Source organism: Scleropages formosus, chromosome 9 (genome assembly GCF_900964775.1).
Source record: "Scleropages formosus chromosome 9, fSclFor1.1, whole genome shotgun sequence".
NCBI classification, from domain to species: Eukaryota; Metazoa; Chordata; class Actinopteri; order Osteoglossiformes; family Osteoglossidae; genus Scleropages; species Scleropages formosus.
The window spans coordinates 8759423-8776361 of record NC_041814.1 but is presented as its reverse complement, the minus strand read 5'-3'; the positions used below and the strand labels follow the sequence as shown (position 1 = coordinate 8776361).

The 16939-nt window shown below is 44.1% G+C and overlaps 1 protein-coding gene across 1 annotated transcript; it reads right to left on the bottom strand.

Moving 5' to 3' along the window:
* Positions 1 to 105: 105 nt before the first annotated feature.
* Positions 106 to 15489, bottom strand: dph5 (diphthamide biosynthesis 5). Its single transcript, XM_018726799.2, has 7 exons — positions 15126 to 15489; positions 9870 to 9994; positions 8663 to 8771; positions 6711 to 6831; positions 5379 to 5418; positions 3752 to 3855; positions 106 to 1866 (listed from the first exon to the last, which is right to left on the bottom strand). The coding sequence occupies exons 1-7, from the start codon at positions 15258 to 15260 to the stop codon at positions 1631 to 1633; spliced, it is 870 nt and encodes a 289-aa protein (XP_018582315.2). The 5' UTR covers positions 15261 to 15489; the 3' UTR covers positions 106 to 1630.
* Positions 15490 to 16939: the final 1450 nt, after the last annotated feature.

The following is a 16939-nucleotide window of genomic DNA, read 5'->3' as shown; positions in this document are numbered from 1 at the left end:
GAAAAAACTGAAAACTGGGGAAAAATTACTTGCCAACAATTATGTGAAGTCTTAAGAAAAACATGACCTTTGTCATCAACTGATGAAACCCTCCCTTAAATATGCTTTTTTTTTTTTTTTTTTTCTGTCCCACCCTTTTAAGTAACTTCATTTCCTCCTTTCTACACATTAGTTTGTAACAGTAATCTGGGCTGAGCGTACTAGCGCTTAGATGGACAAGGAACGTGTTGTAGAACGCGTCATCTTAAGCTCAGACTCTTTCATGAAGAATCATTGAAAAGGAAAAAAATATTTGGCCATTTTTAGTTGCACTTTGCAGATGTCTTGAGCCAAACCACACTTCTTGGTTTCCAAAGTGCCTTTTTAATTGCATTAAGGACATTCAACATTATGCACATCGTCAGGTTATCGCGTTGTCTTTTAACTCCGCATCAACCACTCCAAACCCCGAAGACCTTCCCAATCTACATTTTTTGGCATTCCAGTGCTGGGTTCCATCTGAGCCTTGCCTTTCCCTCCACGTTCTGGAATGCTGTGAACTCCACTTGACCATTTTTAAACACTAGCCTACTCCTTGGACAGTACACCAGCTTGACTGAACCCAAGCAACATCTGTCTCTGCCTCACTTTAAAGGGGCAGAAGAGGAAAACAGATGTGGAAATGAAGTACACCCTTATTTCATTGCCCCAGTTTAACAGGCAAGTTTTATTTTTTGCAATGTAATAAAATGATTTTCCTGCATGTTTAAGTTCTTTTTGTGGATAGGTACGTGTGTGTGACTGGAATGCTGAAAGGGTCTAAGAAATCCTTTTGAAAGCCCTGGTAAAGCTCAGCCCTTAGGAAGGAAACTTCTGATTTTCTGAAGCCTTGTTTCAGTTTTTTCATAACTTTTTTCCCTTTAAATCAAGTCTCACATGAATCACAGATGTATTATTTAGTATGTTTTTCTCATGTGGCTTAATACTCAGTTGCTAAGCACAAACTAGACTGGTTATAACTGCTGTGCAGTTCAACTGTTCATAGTATGCAGTTTTTTTGAGGGGGGGGGGGGTATCCCATACCTAACTGTTGTAAATGCATATTTGTCCACCTCAGCTGTTTTCTCAGTTTTTCTCATTTTCATTAACAATCTGACAGCGTAAAACTAAGTTTAGCATAAGCCTCAGGCACAGACACCCATAAAGTTGTCCCACATGTTGTAAAAGAACAAGAAACCATCTGTAATCAAGCATCTTCTTTATAACCAAAGCAAAATTGTCTTTCCCTCTGAAACAAGGAAACTATGGTATGACAGGATAATCCACCTCCAGATGTTTTCACTTTACTATTACGCTCTCATCGGTACAACATATAAGAGGTATTAAGCAGAAATGAAAGATTTTCGCTTTCCCAAGAAGTTATGTCAAATATTGAGTTGTACAATTCCCCCCAACACACTTTACTGATGCAGGTGATGCCATGAACCCTGCTACCCTGCTGAGATTCTCAGGTATTTCATGAAAATATGTAAAGTGATGGCTTCATCTCATGTCAGTCCTTGTTCCTTGATTACATGGTAATATATTATTTCCAAAGTGGGATGTACCACATGAGACCTGGGACACTTTCCGTCTGGTGGATCTCCCATTTTCAGGACGTGTACGTAGAGCTGTCCGTCGTCGTCAGACTCTGTAGGGAGTCGGGTTGGGTGGCGAACAGGCGGAGCATGTCTACCTCCAGTGGGTGGAGATGTCCCGTGATGATGAGGGAGTGCAGAGGTCCTCCAAGGTCACAGCAGGCCAAATGCTGCAGTGTCCCTGCTATGATGGCTTGGTCTTCGGCGCCGATTCTGGCCAGCCCCACGCACACCGTGTCCTCACTAATGGCTGAGGGAAGAGCAAAGTCCTGACACAGCCCCTGACACAGGAACGCAAGCTATGCTTCTTAAAAAAATGTTTAAAAAAAAAAAAGTGGTTAGAGCTGCTGCCTTTGGACCTTAAGGTTGTGGGTTCAAATACCAGCTCCAGCTGTAATACTCTTCAGCAAGGTAATTACCCTAAATTGCTCCAGTAAAATTATCCAGCTGTATAAATGGGTAAATAACACCAAGTTGCTTTGGATAAACCTACAAAAACAGAATAAAATCATCCAGGGTGTCAATGAAGGTCTGCTCCACATACACCACCCATCTGTGACTTGCTTATATGTGTACTTCTACACAAGGGTATGTTAAGTATGTGGTTTTACACCACAGTGACCTTACTGGGTTCCCTTGGGTTTGGTGCTTTAACTATTGAACAAAGTTGTACCTTGTATGTACAATCTGTCAAGTTTCCTTCTGATTTCACTTGTAATTTTAAGAAACTGGGACCAATATTCCTACCACTGGAAAGGAAGAAATCCTGACAAAGCTCATGAAACTTGTTCTTCAAAATATCAAACAGATGAGCCAAAGTCTTACTATGTATACAGAAACACATTCATGAGCTACCTAAGGTCTCACCGAAGCCACTTGGACTGTATAAACATTTCTGGAGTAATAGGTATAAGGTTGGAAAAATTATTCACATTTAGCTAACACTTTTCTCCAAAGCAACTTACAGTGTTACGGTTACAATTACCATTTATACAGCTGGGTAATTTTACTGGCGCAATTTAGGGCAAGTACCTTGTTCAAGGGTACTACAGCCAGAGGGGGATCAAACCTGTGACCATTGGATCCAAAGGCAGTAGCTCTAACCACTACACTACTGACTGCCCCCAGTATAAATAACATTAAAACTCCAGATCTGTGATGAAACAACTACACTATGTGGAGGATAAGCCCCAGGAACCTTAAGTACATTTAGATCATTCATTTAGCTGTCACTTCCCTCAGAAGGGATTTACAAGATACTTACAATGATTTACCATTTATACAGCTGGGTAATTTTACTGTTATTTCAGGGACAGTAGTGTGCCTAAGGTTACCATATCAGGAAATGGGATTTGAGCCTGGATCCTCCAAGAGCAAGTGGCCAGTGTTAAAACAATATGCAGATGCCCCTTGATTAACGATGGGGTTACGTTGCAATAAACCCATCATAAGTCGAAAAAGAATACAGTACCACACCTACCCAACATCATAGCCTAGCCTATGTTGCTTTAAATGTTCTCAGAACACTTACCATAGCCTACAGTTGGGCAAATTTAAGCAGGACACACACACACACACACACACAGTCTGAAACTGCTTGTCCCGAGGAGGGTCGCGGCAAACCGGGGCCTAACATGGCGCAAGGCTGAATGGGCAGAGGACACACCCAAGACGGGACGCCAGTTCGTCACAAGGCACCCCAAGCGGGACTCGAACACCAGACCCACCAGAGTGCAGGCACAGGCCAAACCTGCTGCACCACTACACCCCCCTGTTCTTCTACCTAATACCTTTGACTACACCCCCCTGTTCCTCTACCTAATACCTTTGAAGTAACTGAAAAAAAAATGCTTTCAGCACAGTATTGATTGTTTACACATGTGGTTGCTTACAATCGTTCGGATAATCGCTACAGAGACTGGGAGTGTGGTTGAGCGGATGCTGCGGCTTGCTGCCATTGCCCAGCATCAGGTGCGAGTAGCACACTGCGTATTGCAATCGTACCATCGAACAATCGTAAGTCAAACCATTCTAAGTAGAGGAGCATCTGTAAAGTACTATTTTATATGCTCATGTTCGGTTATGTTTAACTGCTTTCCTGGACCTCGAACGACCGGTCAAGGTTTGTCACTCACCGAGCTCCTCCTCTCGCTCCCGCCGGTTCTTCACGATTTCCAGCAGCTGCTCTGCTGCCTGGTTCACACTCATATACCTGGGCGGCTCGTAGATCTTGCGGCCCCTTTGGAAAAAATAAGATGTGTCTTTTTGTAGGTGTAGGTATCAGTGTGGTCAAAGACCACTTTCGTAGCCATGTGATGATACAACCGAGTTCCTCTAATGTGTTCATGGATTTTTCTGCTGTTGTTCCCGCTGATGTTCCAACCCCTCGCTCCATGACATTCAGTTTGGCCGAAGGTCTTACCATGTTTACAAGTAATAAAAAAAAAAAATGAGTTCTTCCTACTGAACACTGGAAAAACTTCCACAGTCATCAAATCCATGCCATGGGACATATCCAGTAAAGAAGTACAACTTTAAAGAAGCCTGAATGACTGTATTGTAATATTAGCTACATAGTGACATACTGAATGTAATGAAACTGGTGTGGAATCGCATCAAATATAATTTAGTTTTAGTGCTAAGCCAGTCAGAGGTTTTTCTTTCTTTTTTTTTTTTTTTTTTTGTTAAACTCTCCAGGAACTCAGAAACCTGTCATATTAAATACGCTGTACACTAAATAAATTCAGCTTGGGTGTGTGCAAAAATGCCAGTCTGCTCCACACGCACCACCCATCTGTGCAGGCTTGTAATGTGCACTTTTGCACAGGGTATTTTATGAGCACATGGTTTTGCACCTTGTGACCTTTTCCTTGTGTCACAGAGATTTATTATAAAGCAGGACTGTAATGTAAAACCTCCAGTTTTCTTCTGCTATTACATGTGAAATTAAAAAACTATGCCATATTTTTTATTACTGCACTAGAAGGCAACTCAACACAAGAACTAAACTGTACTTTGTTTTCTGGGGTGACATTTGATCTTTTTCACTCTTAGAGCAGAGAAATCACTGGAAGTTTTAGTTTTAACAGCACATGGTTATTCCATTTCCTTTTAATAATGAAAACGTGCCCAAGAATCTGGGAGAAATTAAGGTTTTTCTTTTCCCTTTCCCCTTGCTCTTCGAGAAACATGCTGTGGTTAACTTTCCCGGACTCTTCCGAGGTACATAACAGCATACTGAACTTCATTACTGTTTTTTTATGGGTTGAGTTATAAAATGAGTGATTTTGGCCCTGTGAAGAAAATAATTACACCCAATAACCTAAGAGTTTCTCTTAAATGGTCAATGATAGCCATTATCATCAATAAAAATTAATAATCCCCTTCTCTATAAACTGTCAGGTGAGTTCAAAGCAACAGTATAAGATCAAGAGGGCATGTTTTTTAAAAAAAAAAAAAAAAAAAACTGTAAATCTTTCCACGAAGAACTTCTGGGCAGTAGAATTACAGAACGGTTTCCCTGGATGCTACCCACGGGCAGGCAATAATGACAGGGGTTTGGTCCAAACCAAACAAGTTCCCTCCTGCATCTCCCAACTCGCTGCCCTGGACCCCACCCAGCTATGCATTCAAAATGCATGTTAAACTCACGTCTGAAATAAACCTCAAGCTGCATTCCTCTCGGTGCAGAAGAAAATCCTGCTGCCCGAGGAGGATATAATTCAGCAGCTCTGGTGCACGTGTGGGCAAAGCAAGACGTACCTCATTAAATTCTCCATCGACTGCTCTTTGACTTTGATATCTGGAAAGCAGAACAGGTATGACAGTTTGATCAGCAACACTTCTCTTTTTACCACCTTTTCCACATCCCCGAGACAGTGTGTGAGTGCAGTGGACTGACTGACACTCACTATGGAGCACTTTAACACAGTAAGTAACCAGATCTGTGCAGTTTACACAAGTACCATTCCGTTACCCCCTAAGGCCCTGCAAAACCCTGAGCACTTCATTTCAGTACACAGATTTGAAGAAACGAAAAATGACCTTCTAAACAAAGACACAATTGGGGGTTTAATTGGAGCTGTGCGAAACATTTCCCATTTGAGGACAGTCTCCATCAGTCTCATTACCGGACAGTCGTCGCATTTGTCATGTAGATTGATGCTCCCTACTGAAGCAGCGACAATAAAACCCCACATCTGTGATGAAACAATTACACTCAGTGGAGCCCATAGCGTCTGGGGAGCCGTGTATGTGTGTGCGCTCGCTCGCGTTTGTCTTTCATGTGCACTTGCCCTTATAGAGCTTCAAGGCAGTGCTGCTAATACTGTGATTTTACCACTCCCCGCTGAATCATGAGGACAGCGGTGTGGCCGTCACACACGCGTGCTCTCTCCTCTGCAGCTGGGGCTGCACCTGGAGACACACCGGTGCTCGAGTGCCCACCCCCCGTCCCTGAGCCCCCTGAGCGAGACCGCCGTGTCGCACTTGAGTCTTGCCTTGAATTAGTGTCACTCGAGGGGCCGCCGTTACCAATTCACAGGGGACATCCAAGTCCGGCTGTCAGGAACAAAACCCCAACAACACACACTAATAAGAGTAAATTACAGGCGTTGGGCCATCTGCCTCGCCTATGTGCCATGAGGGTCACCTCCCGAGTGAAGAAATACATTTGCAAAAGCCTCTACTAATGATTCAAACAAGTCTTTTAATATGCTGCTTTGGGATCTTGCGGCTCAAAAGGCCTCTGTGCAATTTAGAACAGTCGTAACACGGCACTCGGCCGGTCCCCAGAGCGGCCCCATGTCGACCGACAGCGCTGGCCGGTTTGCCCATCTGTCGTGCACACAAAGCGGAGGGAGCCGGCTCCCCAGGAGCTCGCCGCCCGCCTCCTACCTGGACTGGCTGCATACAACAGGCAGAGAGGTCGCGGGGCGCGCGGTGAGGAATGGGACAACTGGGAGTGGGGAGCTATAAAATGCCATTCACAGGAGATGCAAACAATCGGAGCGAACCTCTGCGGCCCTTTCATTGGGGACACTGCCGTCTGGCTGCTTACAGCTCCTTGGGGGGGAAGAGTCAGACATCACTCACCTAGCAAACACAGAGTGTGCATCCCCATTTCTCGATTCCTCTTGATTTTGTCATAAAAGCTCTCCGGTCTCCAGGTGTCGGTCCAGAACACTATGGACACAGTCTCTCCAAAGTTGTACAGCTGCCAAAGAAGGGCTCCTGTTAGAAAGGCTGTAGGGCATGTAGGATCTATTCAGCTGCAGAATGGCTCTTGGTCCTTTGTTAAGGCTTCTGAAACCTTTTTTTATACAATTTTTTACTTGACAAAAGCAGAGGGAGTGAGAGATTGGCGCTTGGAATAGGAGAGCAGATGAACCGCCATGGGGAAATCGGTTGATATGTAATCGCAAACTCCAAATTGCAAAAAAGAGCTTACAGCATAAATGTGTGTGTGCATTTACTACACCGAGCTGTGATACTCTTTAGGGTGTGTTTCATGTTGCTCGCCTTAAAGCTTTGTGCTATTGTAACCCCCGTTCTTTTTACAGCTGTGTTTCTGTGTAGAATACCATACACAGGCTTGAGTAAAACTGTGTGGAACCTGAGTACCTGCATACATGTGTGACAATGTACGTGAGTGTGTGTGTGTGTGATCAGCAGCCACAGACCAGCATGCAGCACAAAGGGCTCGAGACAAGGTGCTTCCTGTTATTCATAGGGAGTGAGGTCATGCAGCGCTGCGGCACCCTTGCTCCGTGTCACCAAACATTCGCTGGAACACAAGCCCAGCTGGGCTGAGAGTAGGAGCGCAACAGCCACAGAGTGAGGTGGAGGTGAAACCCAACACACTGCTTCACTTTTTCTGCCCTTCTCACCTTTCTTGGTTCGAGCACCGAGCTGAGCTTGTTAGCGTTACGGGGCCTCGTTTGCACTCACACCCCCCTTCGTAGTGCTGCTCATTTTTTTAAATAAGCAATGAAACTAAAGCAGCACCATTTAACAGAAATGACGGGAAAATATGATGTAAAGGACCATGCCGCAGGACATGTCAGATGAACTCATAAAAGACACCAGTCGGGTGATGAATGAATGTTAGTACAGACCTTTATCAAGGAAACCTGGAGGACATGTTTAATTTAAATGAGAACAATAGAAAGACACGGAACACACACTTGCTCCAGCACAGACACACACTCGTACACAGAGCATCTGATGTGGGCCAGGTCTTCCGCATGGCAGATTCTTAATTAGAGCACCCGAGCCGCGCTCCCTTGTCACTGCTGACTGGTAGCCTTTTGTGCGAGAGCCCGAGCAGCTGATCGCACCCAATTAGCATGTCGGCCGTGCACCAGAGGAACGGCCGCAACGATAAAACCCTCCCCCGCTGCAACCCACGCAAAGGAAGACGCCAGCTGCGCATTCGCATCAGACGCGGGCACCTCGCTGAGACAGCACACTAGGTTGAGGAGCCCACAAACCCACAACGAGGGGCTGCACCACGGGTGGCTGTGACGGTTACTGTTATCGCCTGGGGTGGCGTCGCACTGAGAAACTCACACACAACTGTTGTCTCTCCTCTTTACACCCAACACAAATGACAAGACTATGTGATGTTTTGTTTGCGCAACAGAATGTGAAAAAGTTAAGCTGCTACCAATAACAACTTGTGCAGAGTTGCAGAGGTCTGGAGCCTATCCTGGAAATGTAGGGTGTGGGGGCGGGATATACCCTCAAGAGTCCTCACAGGGCGGTCCATACACTCATTCACACACACACACACAGTACAGGCAATTTCGAGACGCTTGTTCACCTGAAAGACACCTTTGGACTACGGAAGGAAACAAGAGCACCAGCAAACCTGAGCTGGGTTCGAACTAATATCTCAACCCACAGCCCACAAGCTGTTACACACCAGCACTGCCTGGCACACCAACGTCCTGTCCGAATGCGAAAGAGACCCAGACAAAGGTATGTCAGCAAACAAGACTCCGCATTGTCTCCTTAGCTAAAGAAACGTGCGGAAGAAGTTGTACCTGAAGCCCACAGCATCCGACTGCATTCATGACGGAGGCGTTGTGGATGACCCTGTATTGAATCCCAGCATTCACTGCTCTCAGGACCAGGTCACTGTGGGTGGTGGCCCTAAAAAAAAGCCACGAGGTCACACACACACACACAAAATACACAGACTTCCAAAATTGCCTGTTAGAGAAAAATGTACCGCTTCAAGCAACTGTAACTTCTACAATCTGATGACTTGCTTATTGTGTACAGCTGAACAGTGCTATCAGAAATAAAAAATTGCATTATCCTCGGTCTCACAGTATATCATTAACTTCATTAAAACCAAACCATTTTCCAAGAGGGCCGTGACCACGGTGGAAAACGTGCGATGGAGCAGACGGCTCATTCATATGGGTTTTAGTGGTTGTGGATGGAAAAATCTGCTGAGTTCAACATTCTGGTGATCCTCACTCTGATTCAAGTGGTTCTAGCAGATGGGGAGTACAGCAACCAGTGGACCTTTCCAGAAAGTTTTCAGCGTTTAGAAATGCTGAAGTCCGAGCTGCCTGGTTTTTGTGACCAATAACAGCAGGACTGGATGCGAAGCGGACCTGAACCAAATGTCAACAGCTGTCAAAATACTGCAGGTTCACCAGGTTAAGACGGGTCCTTCCGTTTGCTGACACTAAACCTTAGTTTATTCACTTCAGCTGTGATCTGTAAGACAATAATGTGTAAAACGTTGATGCAACGTGTAAGGAAATATAGATTATAGATGTGTCCTAATAGAACCAGGAAGATTGGTGTATTATCCATTATTTCTTGGTCACTATCATGGAATAAATGGTGAACAGTCAGAAAAATACTGGCACCTAATTATTAAGGTTTCAGATTAATAAAAAAAGTAAAAAATGCACAAGAATGACTTATTGACATACATTAAGGAGTAAATATAACTGTATATTTGATTAGAAGACATACTGCAGCTATTCTTTTTCCCATTATTATCATTAGTAATACCAGAAGAATTCTCAGGTTTTTAGATGTTGTCAGTATCAATGAAATCACGAGATGTGTTAAAACCTAGTGAAATTTATTTTCACATCCATCAGCTCTATGTAGTATTAGCTAATCTTATTTATCATTAGAATAAAACTAAGCAAAAATATAGTGGTATCACGTGAACGTCTGGTGTGTGCTCGAGGAAGAAAACTATGAGTGCCTTGACCTTCTTACCCAAATGGGTCCCCGACCACCAGGAACGCCACGTCAGTGATATCTGCCCCTCTCAGGATCTCATCAGCTTCCTGTTCTACCATTTCTCTGTCCGCAAGTATCAGTTCCCGTCCATAGTACTCCTCCTGCGGTTACAAGACACAAAGCAACGAAAATTCAAACAGCCACTCATCAGTCTGTGTCACTTCAGTATGTGCCCAGTGGTAATCTAAAGTATGCAGCAGATACAACAAAAAAAGGCCCTGAAGCATTGCTTTCACATCGAGTATTACATATGCGGGAAGTCATCAGCAGTACATCCAACCACTGCAGATTCCATGAGCTTGTTTATAACACGTACTGTGTTTGACTAGGGAGCAGCTCACGCATGCTTTGCCATAAATCCTTCCCGTCACTGAACCACACTTCTCTAGAATGAAGGCAACATTAAATTTATTGTGCGGTTGAAATACACTGCAGTCTTACTAGAGGCCAAATATGTCGAAATGGAAAACAAATCTTAAGCCACAAAAACGGTAATGGATTAGCTAGATAACTGGGAGCTGTTGAAGACTAAACCTCTATAAATATAACACGAAAGCAACAACGTGATGACTCACACACACACACACACACACACTGGCTGAAGCCACTTGTCCCAAGGGGGACACACCCAGGATGGGACGCCAGTCCATCACAAGGCACCCCAAGTGGGACTCGAACCCCACACCCATCACAGAACAGGACCCGGCCAAACCTGCTGCGCCACCGCGCCCCCGCGTGATGACTCTATTGAGTCAATTATAAAGCTGAGTAAAAAGGTACCACTATCATAGCTGGAAAGTTACTGTTTTTGGGGACATTTTTTCTCTAAAAAACATTTAAAGAAGCAGTTCCAATCATGGGACTCAAGACTGCAACTCGGTCATCATACATCTGTGTTTCTCAACTCCAAACACACACTTATTAGTTATTTCATTCAATCTGAAATAACTAATACACAAAACAGACACTTAAAGACCACTGTACAGGACATTGTTTGACACAGTTAAGTGACCCAAAGCAACTACATTTACATTTATTCATTTAGCTGATGCTTTTCTCCAAAGCAACTTACAATGTTAAGGTCACAATTATTAGAAGCTTACAATCATTTACCCAACTGGATAATTTTTTTTTTACTAGAGCAATTTAGGGTAAGTACCTTGCTCAACAGGACTACAGCAGGAGGCGGGGATCAAACCTGCAATCTTTGGGTCCAAAGGCAGTAGCTCTAACCACGACGCTACCAGCCATCCCACTTAAAGTACCTTGCTCAAGGTCACTACAGCAGTAGCAGGGACAGGGCTTGAAATGGTAACCTTCCTATTACAAGAACATGTTGTTAACCAGTACACCAGATGGGGGCCAAAAAGATCTATGAACAGGCACCACCATCACTAAGCTAGAATAAAATTATTATAAATATACCAAAAGAACACTCAAAGCATTGCCAAATTCACACACATTACCTATTTGTCTGTACTTCAGTTGGTCTTTTTAATAAAGGGGTTGCAGAGATGATTTTTAATTTCATTATTGGTTCTGCAGCTGTGTAGCCCCCTATAAGAACGCCTGTGGGGAGCGTAGACTTGTCTGCGCTGCGTCCTCTCGGGTATGAGGAAGCTGCACGCAGCAACCTACACTGGGATATAAACAAACTGAGGTGAAAAATGTGGGGATATTCGCATTACTACTATGTTTGATTTGTACATTAAGGGCAAAGGGAGAAATATGAGTTCTTCACAACACTGTAATCATCATTCTGAAGGGAGACCATCCCATTGTGCATCACTGCCTCTTCAACTGATTTTTAAGTCATTTCACTTACATTTGTTAGTTCATATAGCAGACGCTTTTCTCCGAAGCATCTTCCAATGAACTCTGTGTAGTGTTATGAGCCCACACACCTTATTCACCAAGGTGACTTACACTGCTAGATACACTACTTACAATAGGCTCCTCATCCATACATCAGTGGAACACACTCTCGTTGTCAGTCACACACTATAGGGGAACCTGAACGTGTCTTTGCACTGTGGGAGGAAACCAGAGCACCCAGAAGAAACCCATGCAGACAAGGGGAGAACATGCAAACTCCATACAGACTGAGCAGGGATCAAACCCCCGTCCTCTTGCACCACTCAGGTGCTGAGCCAGCAGCGCTGCTCAAAGTGCCACCGCTTGTAAACCAAATGGTCAGGCAGAGCAAAGCTGTCAACCACTATCTATTAGTAGGGATTGTAGCATTTGCCAACAAGGTCTGCAGGATTTATTCCTCCTTAAAAGTGATTATTAGAACTAATCATGTGCAGCAATAGGTATAAATTACTTGCAAAGAGAAAGGTGACCAAACCCCTTTATTGGGTGTCTACACTTACACCCATCTCACAATTCATCAAGCTCCCTTCATATAGTATCTTTGTGGATAAATTATATTCCATTTGCTCAATTTACACATTTTCAGTACCTTTCAAGTAATACAACCCCAATTCCAAAAAAGTTGGGATGCTGTGTAAAATGTAAATAAAAACAGAATGCAATGATTTGCAAATCTCATAAAACCATGTTATTCACAACAGAAAACATCAAATGTTTAAACTGAGGAAATGTACCATTTTAAGAAAAAAATACGATAAATTTGAATTTGATGGTCGCAACATGTCTCAAAAAAGTTGGGATGGGGCAACAAAAGGCTGGAAAAGTAAGTGTTACTAAAAAGAAACAGCTGGAGAAACATTTTGCAACTAATTAGGTTAATTGGCAACAGGTCAGTAACATGACTGGGTATAAAAAGTGTATTTTAGAGAGGCAGAGTCTCTCAGAAGTAAAGATAGGCAGAGGTCCACCAATCTGCATCTACAAATTGTGGAACAATTTCAGAATAATGCTCAATGGAAAATTGTGAAGACTTTGAATATCTCATCATCTACAGTACATAATATCACCAAAAGATTCTGAGAATCTGGAGGAGTGTCTGTGCGCAAGGGACAAGGGCGAAAATCAATACTGGATGCCAGTGAACTTCGGGCCCTCGGACAGCACAGCATTAAAAACAGGCATGATTCTGTAATGAAAATCATTCCATAGACTCAAAAACACCTCCAGAAATGTCTGTGAACACAGTTCGCCGTGCCATCAACAAATGCGGGTTAAAGCTCTATCGCGTGAAGTCGTCGTCATATGTGAACATGATTCAGAAACGCCGCCGTCTTCTCTGGGCCTAAGCTCATTTAAAATGAACTGAGGCAAAGTGGAAAACTTCTGTGGTCAGGCGAATCAAAATTTGAAATTCTTTTTGGAAACCATGGACGCCGCGTCCTCCGGACTAAAGAGGAGAGGGACCATCCGGCTTCTTATCAGCGCTCAGTTCAAAAGCCTGCATCTCTGATGGTATGGGGATGCATTAGTGCCTATGGAATGGGCAGCTTTCACATCTGGAAAGGCACCATCATGCTGAAAGGTATATACAGGTTTTAGGGCAACATGCTTCCTTCCAGATGACATCTTCTTCAGGGAAGGCCTTGAATATTTCAGCAAGACAATGCTAAATGGCATACTGCATCTATTACAACAGCATAGCTTTGTAGTAGAAGAATCCGAGTACTGAACTGACCTGCCTGCAGTCCAGATCTTTCACCAACTGAAAAAATCTGGCGCATCATGAAGCAAAAAATACAACAAAGAAGACCCAGGACTGTTGAGCAGCTAGAATCCTGTATCAGCCACGAAGGGGACAACAATCCTCTCCGAAAATTCCAGTAACTGGTCTCCTCAGTTCCCCGATGTATATAGCCTGTTGTTAAAAGAAGGGATGCTACACAGTGGTAAACTTGGCCCCGTCCCAACTTTTTTTGAGACGTGTTGCTACCATCAAATTCAAAATTACCTTATTTTTTCCTTAAAATAGTACATTTCCCCGGTTTAAACACTTGATGTGTTTTCTATGTTCTATTGTGAATAAAATATGGGTTTGAGATTTGCAAATCATTGCATTCTGTTTATTTACATTTTACACAGCATCCTAACTTTTTTTGAATTGGGGTTGTATAGAGAAGCCCCTCTGATCCTGCTGTAGACCAAACAAGTGCTACTTAGAGTGAAACAAGGTAGTGTGGACATCTCTCCCATTAGAAGTAAGGGGAAATATAAATGTGGACCTCGTGAAGCAAGTAAAGCAGTGGGAAAAAAAAAAAAAAAAAGTGGACAGTTATTCATCTTTTTAACGCTGCAGTAAACGGACCAGACTAAAGCACCTAGATATACACTTTACGCCTAATGATATACATACACCATGTGTGTTTTTAACTACTCCTAGTTGTCCAACTCATCTTCACTGTGGTACACGGGCACAAAGAGAGCTCAACAAGTCTGTGACACGGTGTGTATGGCGACAGTAGGGAGAGAAAACAGCTACTAGTTAGTACCACCCAGTACAGACAAGTTAGTTAGTACCGCTACACCTATTAGTTTGTATCACCGAGTACAGGCAACACTTAGTACCACAGCACTTAGTTAGTACCAGTACAGACAACACCAATTAGTACCACCCAGTACAGACCACATGCATCAGTTAGACCCACCCAGTAGACAACACACATCAGTTAGACCCACCCAGTACAGACATATCACCCACCCAGTACAGACAACATGCATCAGTTAGACCACTCAGTACAACACAGTCAGTTAGTACCGCTACACCTATTAGTTTGTATCACCGAGTACAGGCAACACTTAGTTAGTACCAGTACAGACAACACCAATTAGTACCACCCAGTACAGACAACACGCATCAGCTAGACCCACCCAGTAGAGAACACACATCAGTTAGACCCACCCAGTACAGACAACACGCATCAGCTAGACCCACCCAGTACAGACAACACGCATCAGTTAGACCCACCCAGTACAGACAACACGCATCAGCTAGACCACCCAATACAGACATATCACCCACCCAGTACAGACAACATGCATCAGTTAGACCACTCAGTACAACACAGTCAGTTAGAACCACCAGACAAAACTAGTGAGTTAGAACCACCCAGTACAGACAACACTTAGTACCACTACCTGTTGGTACCACCAGTACAGACAACACAGTACGGACACGCAACACACAAAAACATTGGACTGTATGGTTATAGTAAGTGTGGTCGTACTTCGTTACTCTCAACGAACCGCATGTCGTGACGTGTTCATACACGCGCCGCGGTTTTGACTGTAAAAAGGACGTACCAAAGCCTGCTTTCCGACAGTCAGGATGGACGTGTACGCTTCCAGGTAGACACGAGTGCATTTTTTAACAACTTCCAGTCCCTTTACAGTGATGTCTTTAACGTCCCCCAGACCGAGACCGATCAAATACAGCATGGCTGTGTGACACTGTCAGGGCCACAACTAGTCTGTTATAATTTTAGGAGTAAGTCGGCGAGCAGCCTTGGTCAGTCCAATCATTTGGGCTGTATTAGATCTATGAAAGCAAATTTTTTTTTGCTTCAGTTCTAAAGAAATACTGAGACAGCTGAAGTTTCACACACAACCGCGTGCCGGAATCACAAAACGCGCCGCCTCAGCGAAGTGAAACACGTACTGCCGTCAAACAGAGGGCTCTTTACGACAGTGTCGCGCTGCAGCGGCTGCGCTCGAAGCCCGAAGGTGAGACGAGTGGGAGGAGCTAATGTCACGTGTGTCGCGTTGACGAAAACAGGTCACTTTTGTGACGGTAATACGAGGTGGATGTCAGGGGTGATGTTATGTATTTTTAGTGAGTGTGGTGCAACACTTACTTATTTGTGTTCCTATTTTATTAATGTACCTCGCTTCTTTTGTGCTTATTTACCTCATGTTTGCATTTCTGTACGTGTGTTATACTATATTACATCATGCAGGTGTAAACAAAGTAACAGTGACAGTGAGCATTTTGACCACCGTCATCACCATCTGGTTGCTTCTGCCTCCACCGAGGGTGCAGCGAGTGGTCCGCACCCCTGAGAAGATCAGTGGCTGTCAGCTGCCATCAATAAGAGGCCTGTTCACCATCAGGGTAAAGAAGAGAGCTCCAGATTGCTGTGGAACCCGCACATCTCAGCAGTGATCTCTTCACCAGACTGCCATCTCAGAGAAGGATCAAGCCCATCACCGCTCATACTTCACATCATCTCCGTTGCTCCTCTCTTGAAGCCGTCTGTCTCCTCAATGAAATCAACTAGTCGCGTTCCCCAAACCACTTCTGATCACGTCCTAAATCTGTCTATATTTGCACTACATCTCTTAACTGCACTCCACTTTGCACACTGCAGTCAGTTGTGCGTTTGTGTAGTATTTGCACCACTTCTTGAGTCTGCAGTCCGCTTGTTTACTACTTGCACGTGGTAATTGGTTTGTGTATTGTTATTATATTGTCCTTCACTCTCTGCATATTGATATACAGGTATGCGCCGCTTTACGATGTTTCGGGCAGCGATGGACCGCATATACGACGGTGGTCCCCTAAAAATATAGTGGACTGAAAAATTCCTATCAAAGAGCGACGTCGTGGCTGTCGTAAGGCGATGCATCGCTCACATGTTTTAAGTGTGTTTTGTAAACAAACCAACTGTGCTGCCAGACATGAAAGTATATATGATTTATGTATCATACATAATACACACATACACCATCTGAAACAACTTGTCCCAGGCAAGGTCGCGGGGAGCCGGAGCCCAACCCGGCAGCACAGGACGTAAGGCTGGAGGGGGAGGGGACACACCCAGGATGGGATGCCAGTCCGTCGCAAGGCACCCCAAGCGGGACTTGAACCCCAGACCCACCCAAGCGCAGGACCCGGTCAAACCCACTGCACCACTGCGCCCCCCTACATAGCACGTGATAATGATAATAACTCTGTTACTGGCTTATGTATTTACTGTACAGTAGTTTTTATAGTTATTTTAGAGTGTACTCTTTCTACTTAAAAAAGTTCCGTAATGTAAGACAGTACTGTACACTCCATGGTGTTCGCTCAGTGACGAAGTCGAACTACGACTGGTTTCACAGAATGTAACCCCGTC